Source organism: Passer domesticus, chromosome 2, assembly GCF_036417665.1.
Source record: "Passer domesticus isolate bPasDom1 chromosome 2, bPasDom1.hap1, whole genome shotgun sequence".
NCBI classification, from domain to species: Eukaryota; Metazoa; Chordata; class Aves; order Passeriformes; family Passeridae; genus Passer; species Passer domesticus.
This window is the reverse complement of record NC_087475.1, coordinates 108,208,418-108,222,067: the sequence shown is the minus strand read 5'-3', so window position 1 is coordinate 108,222,067 and position 13,650 is coordinate 108,208,418. Positions and strand designations below refer to the sequence as shown.

The window sequence follows — 13,650 nt, the reverse complement described above, 5'->3', positions numbered from 1 at the left end:
CTGTACTTCCCATACCCAAAGATACTCTTAGCACAGCCACACGGCACCAGTGAGCTATTATAATTATGTGTTTCTCATGGAGCACTCGTGGCTTCCTGAGAAATCAAATCCTCAGACTCAGGGCTATGTTATACACCTTCAGTAAAACATGCAAAAGGCTGCACCTCTATGGATAGTGAGGAAACTCCTTTAGAATCCTTATAATGATTAGGGAAGTGGGGAGAAATATTGTCCTGCTTTTTTGATAAAAGCAGGAGACTCGGCGGTAGTTTTCAGTACCTCTGATGATGCAGGGTGACTGGTGAGAAGGGCAGACAGATTTCCTTTAGCACCCTCTTGTGCATGTCTCCTCTTAGGTGCAAATGCATATTTATACTTTTTTTTTTTTTTTAAATATGCATGCTCCCTGCTGCACAGAGAAAACTGAGCTGCTGACCCCTTAGCAGCATCTAGGGATATGTCACCTACCATGGCAACTATTTGCAGCTCAGCTGAGTTCTCTTGTGGCTGTGTATATTCCTATTGATATGTTTTTCCACAAAGTAAGACTGCAGCAAAAGGCACAGCTTACTCCTCTGGAAACATAACTTCAGAAGGGAGGGAGATAAATTGTAATTTTTTTTCTCAAAAATTACTTATTTCCCCAAATTTTCTGTTTTCTAGAAAATTTATTCATATCGAAGAGCTGTCAGTCAAAGCAGTCTGTGTTCTTGCCTGCAGGCTATGCTAATGCTAAGATAGATCCACTCTGTACAAAAATGTTAAAGTATTTAGATGTGACAGAAAGGAAAGAATTACATTAATTCTCAGCCATCCCTTCTGCAGAGGTGCACAATATGACACAAGCCCAAACTAAATTTTCAGCCTTTATAACTACTTTTAAGAACTGCATTAATCTTTCTCTTTTTTCTCCCATCACAGACAATAAGTCTAATGAAGCCTCAGCTGAAGTTTTTGCTACCACAGTTTCAGACGGTAGGATAAATTAGAGAATAAAATAACCTGGGTTGTGTTTGAGGTGTGTTTATAAAGTCCTAAAGCTGTTGTAGCATTTACTACTCTAAATGGGTAGTAAGGAACCCCTTTCTGCAGCTTTGACTTCGGAGAAAATACTATAAACCAATATTTTGGTGATGTAATCTATTATAATTAAGACCAAGCATAATTAAACTCCATCCTTGAGAGGCATTTAATGTTATTTCTGATGCTTCAGCTGGCATCTGAATATAGCTCTTTCAGTACTGAACTAGTAAGTAAAAATAACAGCCCTGCTAATGGCTCTACCTTCTGTTTAAGCACAGAGCCAAGATCCTCAACATTTTTGCCATGTTAAAGAACTGATATAATGTTTCTTAATTTGTGTAAATTTGGTAAATCCCAGCTCTTCCCCTGCAAGTTTGTCTTATTATCAGCTTATTGCAGACAGATAAATGTTCCCTCCACACCTCAGCTGAATCCCTTTGGAAACATCTCTCCTGAAGCAGTTTGCTTTCCTCTGCTCTGCATGGGAGGCAGCATGTAGCAGGGGGTTACATAAGTTTGTCAGAGAAATACTGTAAGTAGATGGCATGAAAAAAGTATGGGTTTTGTGAAAAACTTCAGGAAGTGCAGGTTGTAGCAGTGGGGGCTCAGCCAATACCCCACAGAAAAGCATCCCACATATTGGGGGCCCTGAGAGAGGGATTATTTTTCCTCTGCTGGCCTCTGCAAGGTGAACTCAAAGGAAGCCTAGCCACTCACATCAGGCCACCACCCTGCTTTGTCTTGCACACTCTGCAGAACCCTCTGGGAGCCAGGCACATCTCAAAGAGCCACACTGCTCTGGTTTTTAGACCTGTTGCATTTTTGGTAAGGAGTCCTTTATGTCAGCCAGCTACTGTGAAATCCCTGTTAGTGCAGGCAAGGCTAAGCTGAAATGCAAATGAAAGAGCAGCAGTCACAGGAGGTACAAGTATTAGCACAAAAAAGCAGCTGGAGGGTGGATGGTCACCTGCCTATGCTAAGATCCAGTCTGCAGTGCCACTCAATGCCCTCCACATGTGCCTGACGAGACAGAGGTACTTTCTGACTGCCTTCCCAGATATATTTTTCTAATGAAATGTGTGATCAGTTCCTTCATGGACCTCTTTGAGGGGGGCATTATCCATCCTCCTGGCCCACTCAGGAAGTACTTTGCCTCTCCTGCTGGGAAAAAATAGGAAAGAAAACAGACATCTAGGTCTGCTTAGGCAGGATGGTGTCTCTGCTGAGCTTGCCTGTGTGGTTAACAGTTTTTAATTAGAAGGAATAATGCCTCCTCCTCCTCCTTCTCTGAGGACTCAGTGAGCATGTTTCAGTGCAGAGTGTCTCTGAAATTTCCTCTCAGAGCTGCAGCGTCTGAAGTGCCTCGTGTATGAAACTGTGCAGGTGCCCCCACCAGGTCATAAATGTTGTTTCAGCATCTGTGCTAATATGGTGCATCTCTTTGTATGGAATAAACCCATGTGTTCATTTCTGGTTTTTAAGTTGAGGCGCCAAGGGCTCCAAAGTTTTTTCTCCAAAACCTTTGTTTCTCTAGGGATTTCTCAGCACAGTTACGTCAGGTATTTCGTGTTTCCTTCTGGACTACTTGTCTGAGTTGCACATGGAAATATTATTTGGAATTCAGGTGTGATACACTTTCTTGCTCCTGAACCTTTCAATCACCCACTTTCCTAAAGCAGAACAAACACCTTTCTCATGCTGAATGATTACTTTGATTTGTTATAGACTTCGGTAATTCAACACTTACATCAGCTGTCATGACAGCCTCAGGCAAGGGGGAAAATATTGAAGGTGGCTTCCAGCCGGGCTGTGCCTGTTGGGCTGCCTTGGCCAGGATAGCTCAGTGGTGCTCAGTACAGTGTCCAATTTCCCAAGCAGCTCCCAGCCACAGGCAACCTAAGCAAGATATAGTGATATCAGCTCTTAGTGATTATCATCTCTTTGTGATTTCAGCTCTTTAGCTTGCTGGTGCCGCTGCAAACACCTGGGAGAGAGAGGAGAAGCGCTGTGTGAGGTTCCTAAGAATTCATTATTGGTCTACGAAGGTTCTCAGTGACAGCTTTTCTGCCAAACCAGGCAGAAGTAGGGGTTTGCCTTACAGGGGTTTTGGAAATTGTCCAATAGTAAGGGTCAAGGGAAAGCGATCTATAAGATAAGCAGAGTCTGAAAGGTGGAAGAGAGGGGCTTCTAACGCCCCGTCATCATGACTTGGCATTTCCCATCTTAGGCTTCTGACCTCCAAGGAGGCCTTGCAGGCCCTGGGCCTGCTACAGGAAAATATTACTTATTCAATATATGTAGGATCTCTACTTTACCACTGCCTAAATGTCATGCACCCAGAGTCAGAGGTGTGACAGGCAAAGGTCAGTATGTGCTGGTGCTGACAGCACCAATGTGCTGCTGCTTGGGAACTTGTGAGCTGTGAGGTTACCCAAGCAGACATCTGACAGAAATCTTGCTAAAACTGCCATGTTAGGACAGCATGTTAAATGGCATGCTGAATATTATATATCATTCTTACATATTTTTATAAAATTGAATCATTTGCCAATAAAACTGTAACTAAATTTGTCCTATTGTGACAGAGAGGTGCATATGATAGAAAAGTTAAAGCCATCACTTTTCCTTGACCCAACAGCAGGGCATAATTCCCATTCATTAATTATATAACGAACTGTTTTACCAGAACATGGATTTGGATAATTACATAGAACTATCCTCAGCAATTGAGAGGAAAACTCATGAGAGCAGGTGATCTCCTGGGCTGATGTGGCTGTGGCCTGTTGTCATGGATGATTTTTGGAAAGGCCCTGGCTTAGCTGGGGAGCACCACATTCAAGTCCACGATCCACCCCACAGCAGTTAAACCAAACCCTGTGTATAGAAGCACAAATAAGCGATGCCTGCAGCCAGCCAGCAGAAAAGGGTCAGCATTGATAGCATCAGCTGCCTTGCAAGTGCCCACTGGAGTTGTGCTTTGAGCATTTAGCCTTAACTCCCACAGCAGGATTTCTGCTGCTCAGTCTGCATTTACCCAACAGCTACTGCAAGCTCTTTGATCTAGGTTGTTTTGTGATTTATTAACATTATTTTCTGAAGAACCTATTGACTAAGTGTGATACCATGTTAATTGTCTTTAGACCACCAGTCAACATCTGTGGCCTCTCTGGATTTCATAAGTCCAGCAAATTTGACTCCTGCTGCCACAACAAAAGGTAATCAATTGAATCAAACTGTTTTCTCTATTGCTTCAACAATGTAATAGAAAGACACATAAACACAATAACTATCTTATTTTTTTTTAAGCAAGAAATGTAATGTCCATTGAAGTTCTTTTCCTAGTGCTTTACACACTAACTACTGGTTACACTAACTACTGTCAGTGTAACCACCGTTCAGGAATAAATATATGAGGAAATACGGTCTTGGTTTTATCTTTTTTAATGCTCTGTTTAAGATACATTCATTAATTTTGGCAACTGAACAGACATTGAGTGTTATTAGTGTTTACAAAGAAGTTAATTAGTGTTATTATAGTGTTTATGAAGAACACCTACTGTCTTTAGTTAAATATCAAGCCTAAATAGAACACTGGACGAAGATACTAAACACAAGGCTTTGGCCTTCCCTAAAGAGTGCTCTTTGGGAGCTGAATCACTCAATGTAAAGCCCAGGAGCTTGCAAAGGCTTGACTGAGATATGCCAAGGCAGGAACACAGATTGCAGCAGTGCTGAAATGAAAGATTGGTGCTTCTCAAACTGCCTTCCCCATCCCCAAAACAGAGACACTTGCCTGCCTGAAGGCAGAACAAGCAAAGCTGCTTGTCCAAGTGGACTGAAAGCCCTTCCATCTCAACAAAAAATTTCACAACAAAGGCATAACATAAGCAATGTGAAGAGAGAGGGTTTATCCTCGCTGAATTACACATTTTCCTTGGTTAAGGTGGTATGAGGTCAAACTTGTAATGTAAGATGGATCTGAGCCATTTTTCTTCTGCAGGTAGCCCGGGAAGCAATTGCCTTTTAACCAGTGGTCCCAAAATGTGCCAGTTATGGTATGACAGCCCTGGGTTAGCACTTCTCTCTGGCTCACTAATGGTCCTCACACCGGTGCCACCAGTGGGCTCAAGATCAGCTTCTTGAGCAAGTCCTCTGGGCTGCAGTCAAGACAAGACACCAAGGCCAAGCCTTCTGTTTTAGTCTACAGAAGTCTAGGTTTGGTTCAGTTCCTGTTATTTTGCAAGTGAAAATCTAAGAGATGGCTGAGAATGGATATGAGAGAAGAGTGCACATATACAAGCAAGAGGAGGAAGAGAGGAAGCAAAACCAAGGCTGCTAAAACTGTAGCCTGGTTTTGCTTGGTTTCTACAACTGCTCCGTCACTGAGCCAGAGATGCTTAGGCTTTGAGTGATCAGTTACAGCTGCAGTTCACCTCTGCAGGTTTGTTCAGATGGCTTGATATTTTTCCAGAATGAGACAGTTGTTAAGAAATATAGTTTCTTTTTAGTAAATGTTAAATAGTTCTCTTGGGAAAATTAAGGCCTACATGCTAGCCACCATCTGTCTGTGTTTGAATATCAGATAAATACCTAGCTGAGCTCTAGAAATCTTAGCACTTAAAAAAATGCTTAAAGGAAAATGTCAAATAAGTTGGTATTTGGCATCATACATTACAGGTATGACTCTAGTACTCTAACTTTTTCAAAACTTCCTTTTGATAGTTGAGAAAACAGTTCTATTTCACTGGAGCTGGTGACATCCTGTCTAAATTCTGATTTATGTATGTTTGTTCACTGCTCTACTGGTTTCAGGTCGAAACCAGCCAGTGCAGTCAAGCTCCTGAGGTTTGCCTGAAACTAAGCTGAAATATAAAAATGCTTCAAATGTTCTGTCTAAGTTTATTTTCCTAGCTCAGTAAAACTCCTCTTCAGTTTCTAGCTTTCAAACCAGACACAGCATTGCGTAATGCCTGTCTGAGGGAAGCCAGCATCTTGAGTGGTGGGCTACACCTCTTTGACCTCATTAGTCAGAAAACAGGGAAGAAAGAGAGGAGGGAAATGAAAAACAAATAATATGGTTCCCTACAGCAATTTTTACAAGCCTTTGTGCTTTTCAGCAGGAGCGCTAATTTCTACCACAGAGGCAAAAGGCTATACCAGTGCCACAGCATTCTGCAAGATTTTGACAACAGCACATGAGTAGACAACTCATCTTCTTTGCTTCACAGGACAGCAACAGAGGAGTTGATGTAGCCAAAGTGCAAATGAGGCACCAGCTTAGTGAATGCTGGGTTGCAAACCTACAGTAATCTGGAGCATCTTGCAAAACCCACAGCAGCAGGTCCTCAATTTGTGATGCCTTCTCTCAGAGCATTAGTTCTGTGGTGCTTATTTTCAGCTGCTAATTGAGAGTCACCACATTACCATGTAGAAATTATTACTAAGCATGGAAAAGTTGTCTCTGAGCAGAGGCTAAAGTCATGTGGAGTAACGTGTACCAGATTTTCAATACTTCACAGAAGCAATTTCCCCGTTGAGTTCCACTGAGTTAGAAGATCAAGGCTTGGGTTTTCCAAGCTGCCAAGGATTTGCAGTGGCAAAGGAGGAATGAAAAAACATTTCCGTATCCTGGTTTCATTAGACATATTTCTTTTCATAATATTACAATTGAGATAGTTGCTAGGCAAATGTAGTGAGTGCTGAAGGTAGTTTATGGATGAAATAAATTGCCAGAGAAGCTAAATAAAATTGCAGAGCAGCAGTGAAATAATGAGATAATGTGGAGTAATAAAGGCTGGCAAATAGAACATTTAAAGACAGCCTCATTAAAGATCAATAAATCAATTAAAAAACCCCTAGGGTGAACATTTTTTCACTAGTCTTTCCCTTTAGAAAATCTCTACTCAGCAGTATAAAGCCCAAAGTGACTTGTTTATTTAACATCTTGGTTTGCCTTTGTGCTTTTGGAACAGGCAGAACCTGTCAATGTGCTTTTGTATTTCCATGGGAGCTGTCTTTTGGCTGAAGCACAAATGTAGCAGCCGCTTTCCATTTTGTGAATGTATTTTGGGTAGCGCCCACAACGATGCATTTATACCAGAACCTTCTGACAGCTTCTAATGCTTCATAATTCTGCTCTTGCACAGCTTGCTGGTTGCATTTTTTTCTAAAAGCATGCTGAATTACTCTACTATTTGCAGGGGATAGTCTGTGTTGCTCCACTCATCCCCATATCCCTGCCACTGCCTCCCTACACCTGTGCCTGCCTGAACACCAGCTAAGATATAATAGCCTTGAAGGGTCCTTGGTCCAGCAGCTGTAGTTGAGTGCAGTTTCAGAGCACACAGGCACCAGTGAGTCTGCTGAGGCATACACATGTATCCCTGTGCCCTCCCAGGGCCACTGGGCTCCAACAACATGATTACCATTATCATTGTGGTCTTGGGATGCTCTAACATAAGCCATAATGTAAATAAGAATAAATAGTGCTCATCAATGTGCTGTATAGAGCACAGTGCTATCGGATCTCTAAGTGTATATCCTTTTTTTTTTGCATATAAGTTTGTAAAATGCCATGCATTTTACAAATGTAAGATGTGTCATACCTATTCACATAAAATCAAACACCTAATAAGCAAGTAGAAAAAAACTGAATTAATATCCAAAAATCTCAGTGAATTTTTAGAGTGACGTAAAGTGAACTGATTTTCATACATCTTTTTAATGCACACATACATACACACACCACACACACACACACACACACACACACACACTCACACACAGATACACACATACTCTTGAACACTCAATTTCAGCCAAAGCCAGCAAGCATCTCACACTAAAGAGATTTTCTTGGTTCTTGGTCTGGTTAGTTATTTACTTCATTTAAAGCTGGGGTTTTGTCTTGGATTTATAAATCAGCACTTTTATCAGAGACTGTAAGGTTCTTCTGTTGTTTCATTCGTTGTGTGCATCAGAGAAAGTCAAAGAGTCCAAAATAGCCACAGTAGAGCCTAATGAAGTAGTCATGTACAGGCTTGTAAGATAACTAAAGGTCATTATTTCTTTTTGTACAAATTTGAATGATTCCACCACTGAATCCCCACATCAGAAGTGCCATGGAAGCTCTGGAAATGCTGTGCCATTGTCTAGTTGTGTATTTAATTATTATTTCAGAAGCTGTGAATGTAGAGATGGCTAGAAAAAACAGAAATGTGTCCTTATGGATCACTGATCTTAAGCATCAGTAGGAAGGGAAAAAAACTGTCTATAAACAGATGATAGATGGTTTTTGTGGTTCAAACAGTACTTGACAGAGGAGACTGAGGTTTTGCTCAGTCACGACAAAGGCAGACTCTAAGTTGCTGCCAAGCCACTTAATATCTTTATGTTTCTCATTACCATCAAAGAAGTAAAAAGCTTATAATTCTCACAGACAGCTCTACTGCTCAAACCTGGCTTGCTGTAGCATCTTAACTTTCTTTCTTTCTTTCTTTCTTTCTTTCTTTCTTTCTTTCTTTCTTTCTTTCTTTCTTTCTTTCTTTCTTTCTTTCTTTCTTTCTTTCTTTCTTTCTTTCTTTCTTTCTTTCTTTCTTTCCTTCCTTCCTTCCTTCCTTCCTTCCTTCCTTCCTTCCTTCCTTCCTTCCTTCCTTCCTTCCTTCCTTCCTTCCTTCCTTCCTTCCTTCCTTCCTTCCTTCCTTCCTTCCTTCCTTCCTTCCTTCCTTCCTTCCTTCCTTCCTTCCTTCCTTCCTTCCTTCCTTCCTTCCTTCCTTCCTTCCTCCCTCCCTCCCTCCCTCCCTCCCTCCCTTCCTCTTCCCCTTCCCCTCCCCTTCCCTTCTTATAATATTTCATTTGATAAACGCACTTTTTTTTTTTGATCCAACACCAGGTCATAAGCCAAAAATGTGGGCATCTTGCCAAGAAAATTTTTACACTCTGATCCTGGAAATTTCTGGCTTTGGAATTTTCAGCTGGGTGAATAACAGAGGGCTCAAAACAACTTTCCATTTTTTAAAAAAAAATTAAGTTACTAAAAATGTTCTGTGCCCTTATCTTTATAGGTGACCTATCCTACAGCATCACAGACCAGACAATTTCAGTTACCAGAAGAAAAGATTTCTTTCCTACCAGCAGCCTGCTGAACAGAACTGGTGAGACATTATCCTACAAATCCTCTTCTTTCAGCATGCCACTACAGAAGCACGAAACCTGAAGGATCACGTACATTTGACCAGGGGATTCCAAAATAAGGGAAAACAGATGAAAAGAGGAGTCATAGCTGCTGTATCCTCATACCACAGGTTGTCACAGGCTTTTGGCATTCCAGCCTTCTCCCTCCATCTGCAAGCGAAATTCCAGTGCATGCTTTCTTCCAGCAACAAAATCTGGCCAGTGATACTCTTGTGCCCCAAGGAAAGCTCATGGCTCACGCAGCATGGTGGACTGGCCACAGCACTGGTTGCCATGGTGGGTAAGACCCAGCCAGGGCAACACACCAGAGTGGCCAGCCTTGCACAGGGTGGTGATGCCAGCACAATGGGAGGTGACACTGAGGTGTATCACCCATGGATCTCTCTGGCACCCAGGCCACTGCTGCACCCTCTGGCAGATGGAGGAGGACCGTGCTCCTTCTCTCCTTCTTCTCCATACCGAGGACCTGAGGTCACCTCTGTCAGCACCCCCAAGGGTGGCTGTGCAGAAGGGGGAAGGGGAGGGGAATCCCAGAACTGCAGTGGGGAAAGGCAGCTGGAATGGGACTGGGATGCTGTGCTGCTGACAAGAGCTCACCTCAAAAGGCAGCTGAGCCCTTGGCCAGACACTTTAACAGGATCTGGTGTCTGGTGTCAGTGAAAAATAAACCACTGGGAGGAGGGCTGGGGTGAGCAGATGTGCCTGTCTGCACTGTGACATGCAGCTTCTTGCAGAGCAGCTCACAGGGGAACAGAGAAAGCCAATGGGTTTTGGATTAAATGCTCTCTGGGCTGTGCCTAAATAATCTTGTCCAGTGAGCCAGTGGGTGGCTGAAATCAGCTCACACACCCAGTGAGAACAAAAGTGGGCTAAGTCCATAAATCAAAGCTGCAATGCTCGGAGTTTGGGATCCTCAGCCTGGTGATGAGGGGCTGCACTGACACCAGCGCTGTGCAGGGCAGGGAGCAGTGAGCCCCAGGCATCAAGCCCCGATTTCCCCCCTCTCTGAGGACCTTCAGATGAGCTCTATGTGTCCCTTACAGGTGACAGGAGGAACACCAAAGCCAGTCACTTCCCCTGGCCAACAGTCGTAGCTGTCCTGCTCCTCTTCTGCAGAGCTCTGGTACCTTTAGGCTTCAGGAAATGGTGTCAGTACCAGAAAGAGATGTGACTACCAGTGAATGGAGCCACAGGGATGGGAGAGGTGGCACAGAGGGCAGCACCAACTCTAACCCAGCTGTTTGGATTTACACCTTTTCATTTGAGACGACGCATAGCACACAAAGCCTTTAAGTACATAGATCACTAATGCCATTTTTCTCATACAGCAGTATGTAAAGTAGAATGTTCTCAGTCCTTTCATCTGTTCTGTGGGTTATCTTTAAAATAAACTTTAAGAAAAGAGCTGCAGTGCAGCTTCAGGGTGTAAGGGGAAAATTACAGTCAGTTTTTGTCCCCAGAGCCCCCCATTTCTATTAGCCTCCCTGCCAGCTGCTTTTGCTCTCTCATTTCCTATGGTTACTTGAGGACATGTTTTAATGAAATTGTACTTCTAGGGCAGCTCTATTTGAGTTTTGAATAATATATGGTGAAAGTAGGCTACCCGAAAATCAATCCCAGTCAAAGAAGCATTGAGTATGTAATTATTACCAAAGTTTGATTCCCTACTAAAACACTCCAAGATCTACTGGTAAAAGCAGTATCTAAGAGACAAGTATTTCAAATCTTACTAACATTATTAAAATACTCAAAAAATCATAGATATAATTAATCACCTATGATTCTGGAAAAATCTCTTAAAACTCAACTGCAAATCCTGTATATCAAAGATAAAACCAGGATTTTTTTAAACTAATTTGAGGTGGGACTTTTATTTATAAATTGATCCCAAAAAAAAGTTACGAGTCTTTAAATATACTTTCAGAGAGCAGTATGAGCAAAAGGCCCAATGCAAGGATTTTGAATAGATCATCAGGACCATGTTTGGTTCTTTTAAAACATGAATGAAATAAAACTGTGAGGTGGGAGGTAAGAAAGCCAAATTAATAGCAGGAGGTGTGCTGGGGTTATAAAACAGACTCAGGGAAGGTGCAATATGTAAGAGCTAATGTCGAGTGCTCTTGTAATGACTTAGTGCCAATCCTGTGACCATTTTACAACTGTCTTTTATGCTACTTTCGTGTGATAGTGCATTTTCTCTCTTCTATTTCAGTATGAACAGACCTCCATCTTTCAAGCCACCGCCATCTCCAATAAAGTACACAGTCTGATGGGATTCCCCCATCCTGCCACGAACTGGAAAGCCTGTAACACCACCTGCACCCCTTGTGTAGCACAGAGAAGAATGGCACAGTTAAAAGGCTCTGCCTTTGGAACAGTGGTTACAGGAGCTTGGTGATAATGACCCATATTAAAATTCAGAGCTCCTACATGACATTAATTTTGGAAGCTGAGCACTCCTTGGGACACTCTTTTCATCCTGTGTATCTCTGTGTATGCACTACGTTCGTAGTGAGTGTCGCTGTGAGATTACATGTGCTTAATTTGAATTGGGTGATGAACTGGGAATTTGTTGTTTCGTCTATGGTAGCAGATTAACATGTGAGTCTGCCATCCTGACTGAAGAGTGTCAAAGCTTGTCCATCTATTCAGTGTATAGAGATGACATCTCTGCCATATGGACATCACAGTTACACAGCAAACAGTGGCTGAACACAAGATTTTGAGACCTACTCGTGCTGTTCTTGCAATTATTTGTTTTTACTGTGGACTAACATAACCCAACATATAATTTTCTATCACTGTGAAACCAAAAGAAGGAATCAGCACCATACACAGACAGAAAATAACCTGCATCTCTTGGCACAGGCTTGCAGCACTGGATTTAGGAGGGTGCTTGGTGAGATGAAGGATCACCAGCCCTGGTGCAAGTGTATGCAAAGAAGTCCCAGCTGTCATTGGTGAAGTCACAAGAAAGTCAGTTTTGGTCCAGAGACTTAAAGACTGAAGCAAGCCTAAAGATAATGGAAAATTCTAGTCCTTTTGGAAGTGCTATGCATTTGAAATAATACTTTTAAGTCTGCTTTTCAGGAATTATATTTACAGTATACGTGAAGGAAAAAAAGGTAATAATTTTATTTTTCTTTGGTCTTAATGAGCTTCCATCACTTGCTATCTTCACATTTTCCAAGACCTCAGCAGTAGTTTCCCAGATGGCTTAAGCCTGTGTAAGATGACCCAATCTTCCCCTTGTCCTGCCCAAGCTACAGATTTCCTCATATTGACACTAATTAATAAATGATGGTGCAGAGGGTGGGCTCGGCTTGGCCCTCTGCACAGCTCTCAGCCAGGTCAGCAGCTGTGTGATCACCAGTGCAAGGCACCAGAGCTGCAGGAGGAGCACTGCTTTTGGCAGCAATTGTGGTACCTTCGGGCAGCCAAGAAACCATCCCTCTAAGCTTGTTTGGAAATGTATTGTTACCACAATGCTATTTCTGTAATTAATGCAAATGAGCTAATTTCAGTCATGTCAGGCTTAAAACTGATATTTTGATTTAGGAATGGGATTTGCTTTATTTACTGCTAAACACTGGTCAATGAGTGTCAGGGTTCAGAACATTGCATTTCCTAGAACTTTAGATTAAGTTAATGGCTTACTGGAAAGAATGATCTAACAGACCTTTTTTGGAGTAGTTCATTGTATTATTTATGTTGTCGTACAAGCAGTTCTAAATCCATCATCTGTGCTGAATAGAAAACACTTTGTTTCCTACAAAACTATACCGACCTTATACGCCTGGAAGGGTCGATGTTAATTTGAGCGTTTCTTGTCTGTGTTGTCGAAGCACAGTAGTTTAACTTTTGTCACATGGTCCATCACTGCAGAAGAAGGCAGGTTGTTCGCCTTAAAAAATTGGAAATTGGAAAAAACCTACAAACAAACAATAACCAAAAAAAAAAAAAACCACAAAAATAAAACACACAAAAAAAAAAAAAAAAAAAAAAAACCAAAGGCCGTGCTGCCGCCACTCACCAGCTGGTGGCACCGCAGCACCGCGCCCGGCGATGCGGCGGTGTCCTTGATGGGCACAACGAGGGCGCCTGCTCTCCTCTGCCGGCTTCAGAGAAGGAACAGGGAAAGGGGCAGCCAACAGATTGGGACCCCAGAGAGGAAATTTCCCCGCCCCCCCGCCCCGTGCCGGCCCCGTCGTCCTGGTTTTCTGCAGGTAAATTTGGTGTAGGATGGTTTATGTTTCTGTTTGCCTCTATCTGCTCCTCACCACGATAAGAATGGAACATATCGTTTACTCGAGAATTGTAATTTACTTCAAAACTGACCCCTGCCTTAAAGGGAAAAAAAAAAATTAAAAAACCCCCCCACACACAAAAAAACCCACAACAACAAACCAAAGAACAAACAAACAAACAAACAAA

General features: G+C 42.3%; 1 protein-coding gene across 1 annotated transcript in view; it reads left to right on the top strand.

The window, feature by feature from the left end:
* Nucleotides 1–12,879, top strand: part of CD96 (CD96 molecule) — a 36,634-nt gene extending 23,755 nt beyond the window's left edge. The window contains 8 exon segments of the mRNA XM_064411239.1: nt 922–975; nt 4,164–4,238; nt 5,024–5,157; nt 5,425–5,464; nt 9,087–9,176; nt 10,260–10,383; nt 11,429–11,476; nt 11,478–12,879. Coding sequence (XP_064267309.1) covers nt 922–975; nt 4,164–4,238; nt 5,024–5,157; nt 5,425–5,464; nt 9,087–9,176; nt 10,260–10,383; nt 11,429–11,476; nt 11,478–11,526 — 614 coding nt within the window. The 3' untranslated portion in view covers nt 11,527–12,879.
* The last annotated feature ends 771 nt before the right edge of the window (nt 12,880–13,650 follow it).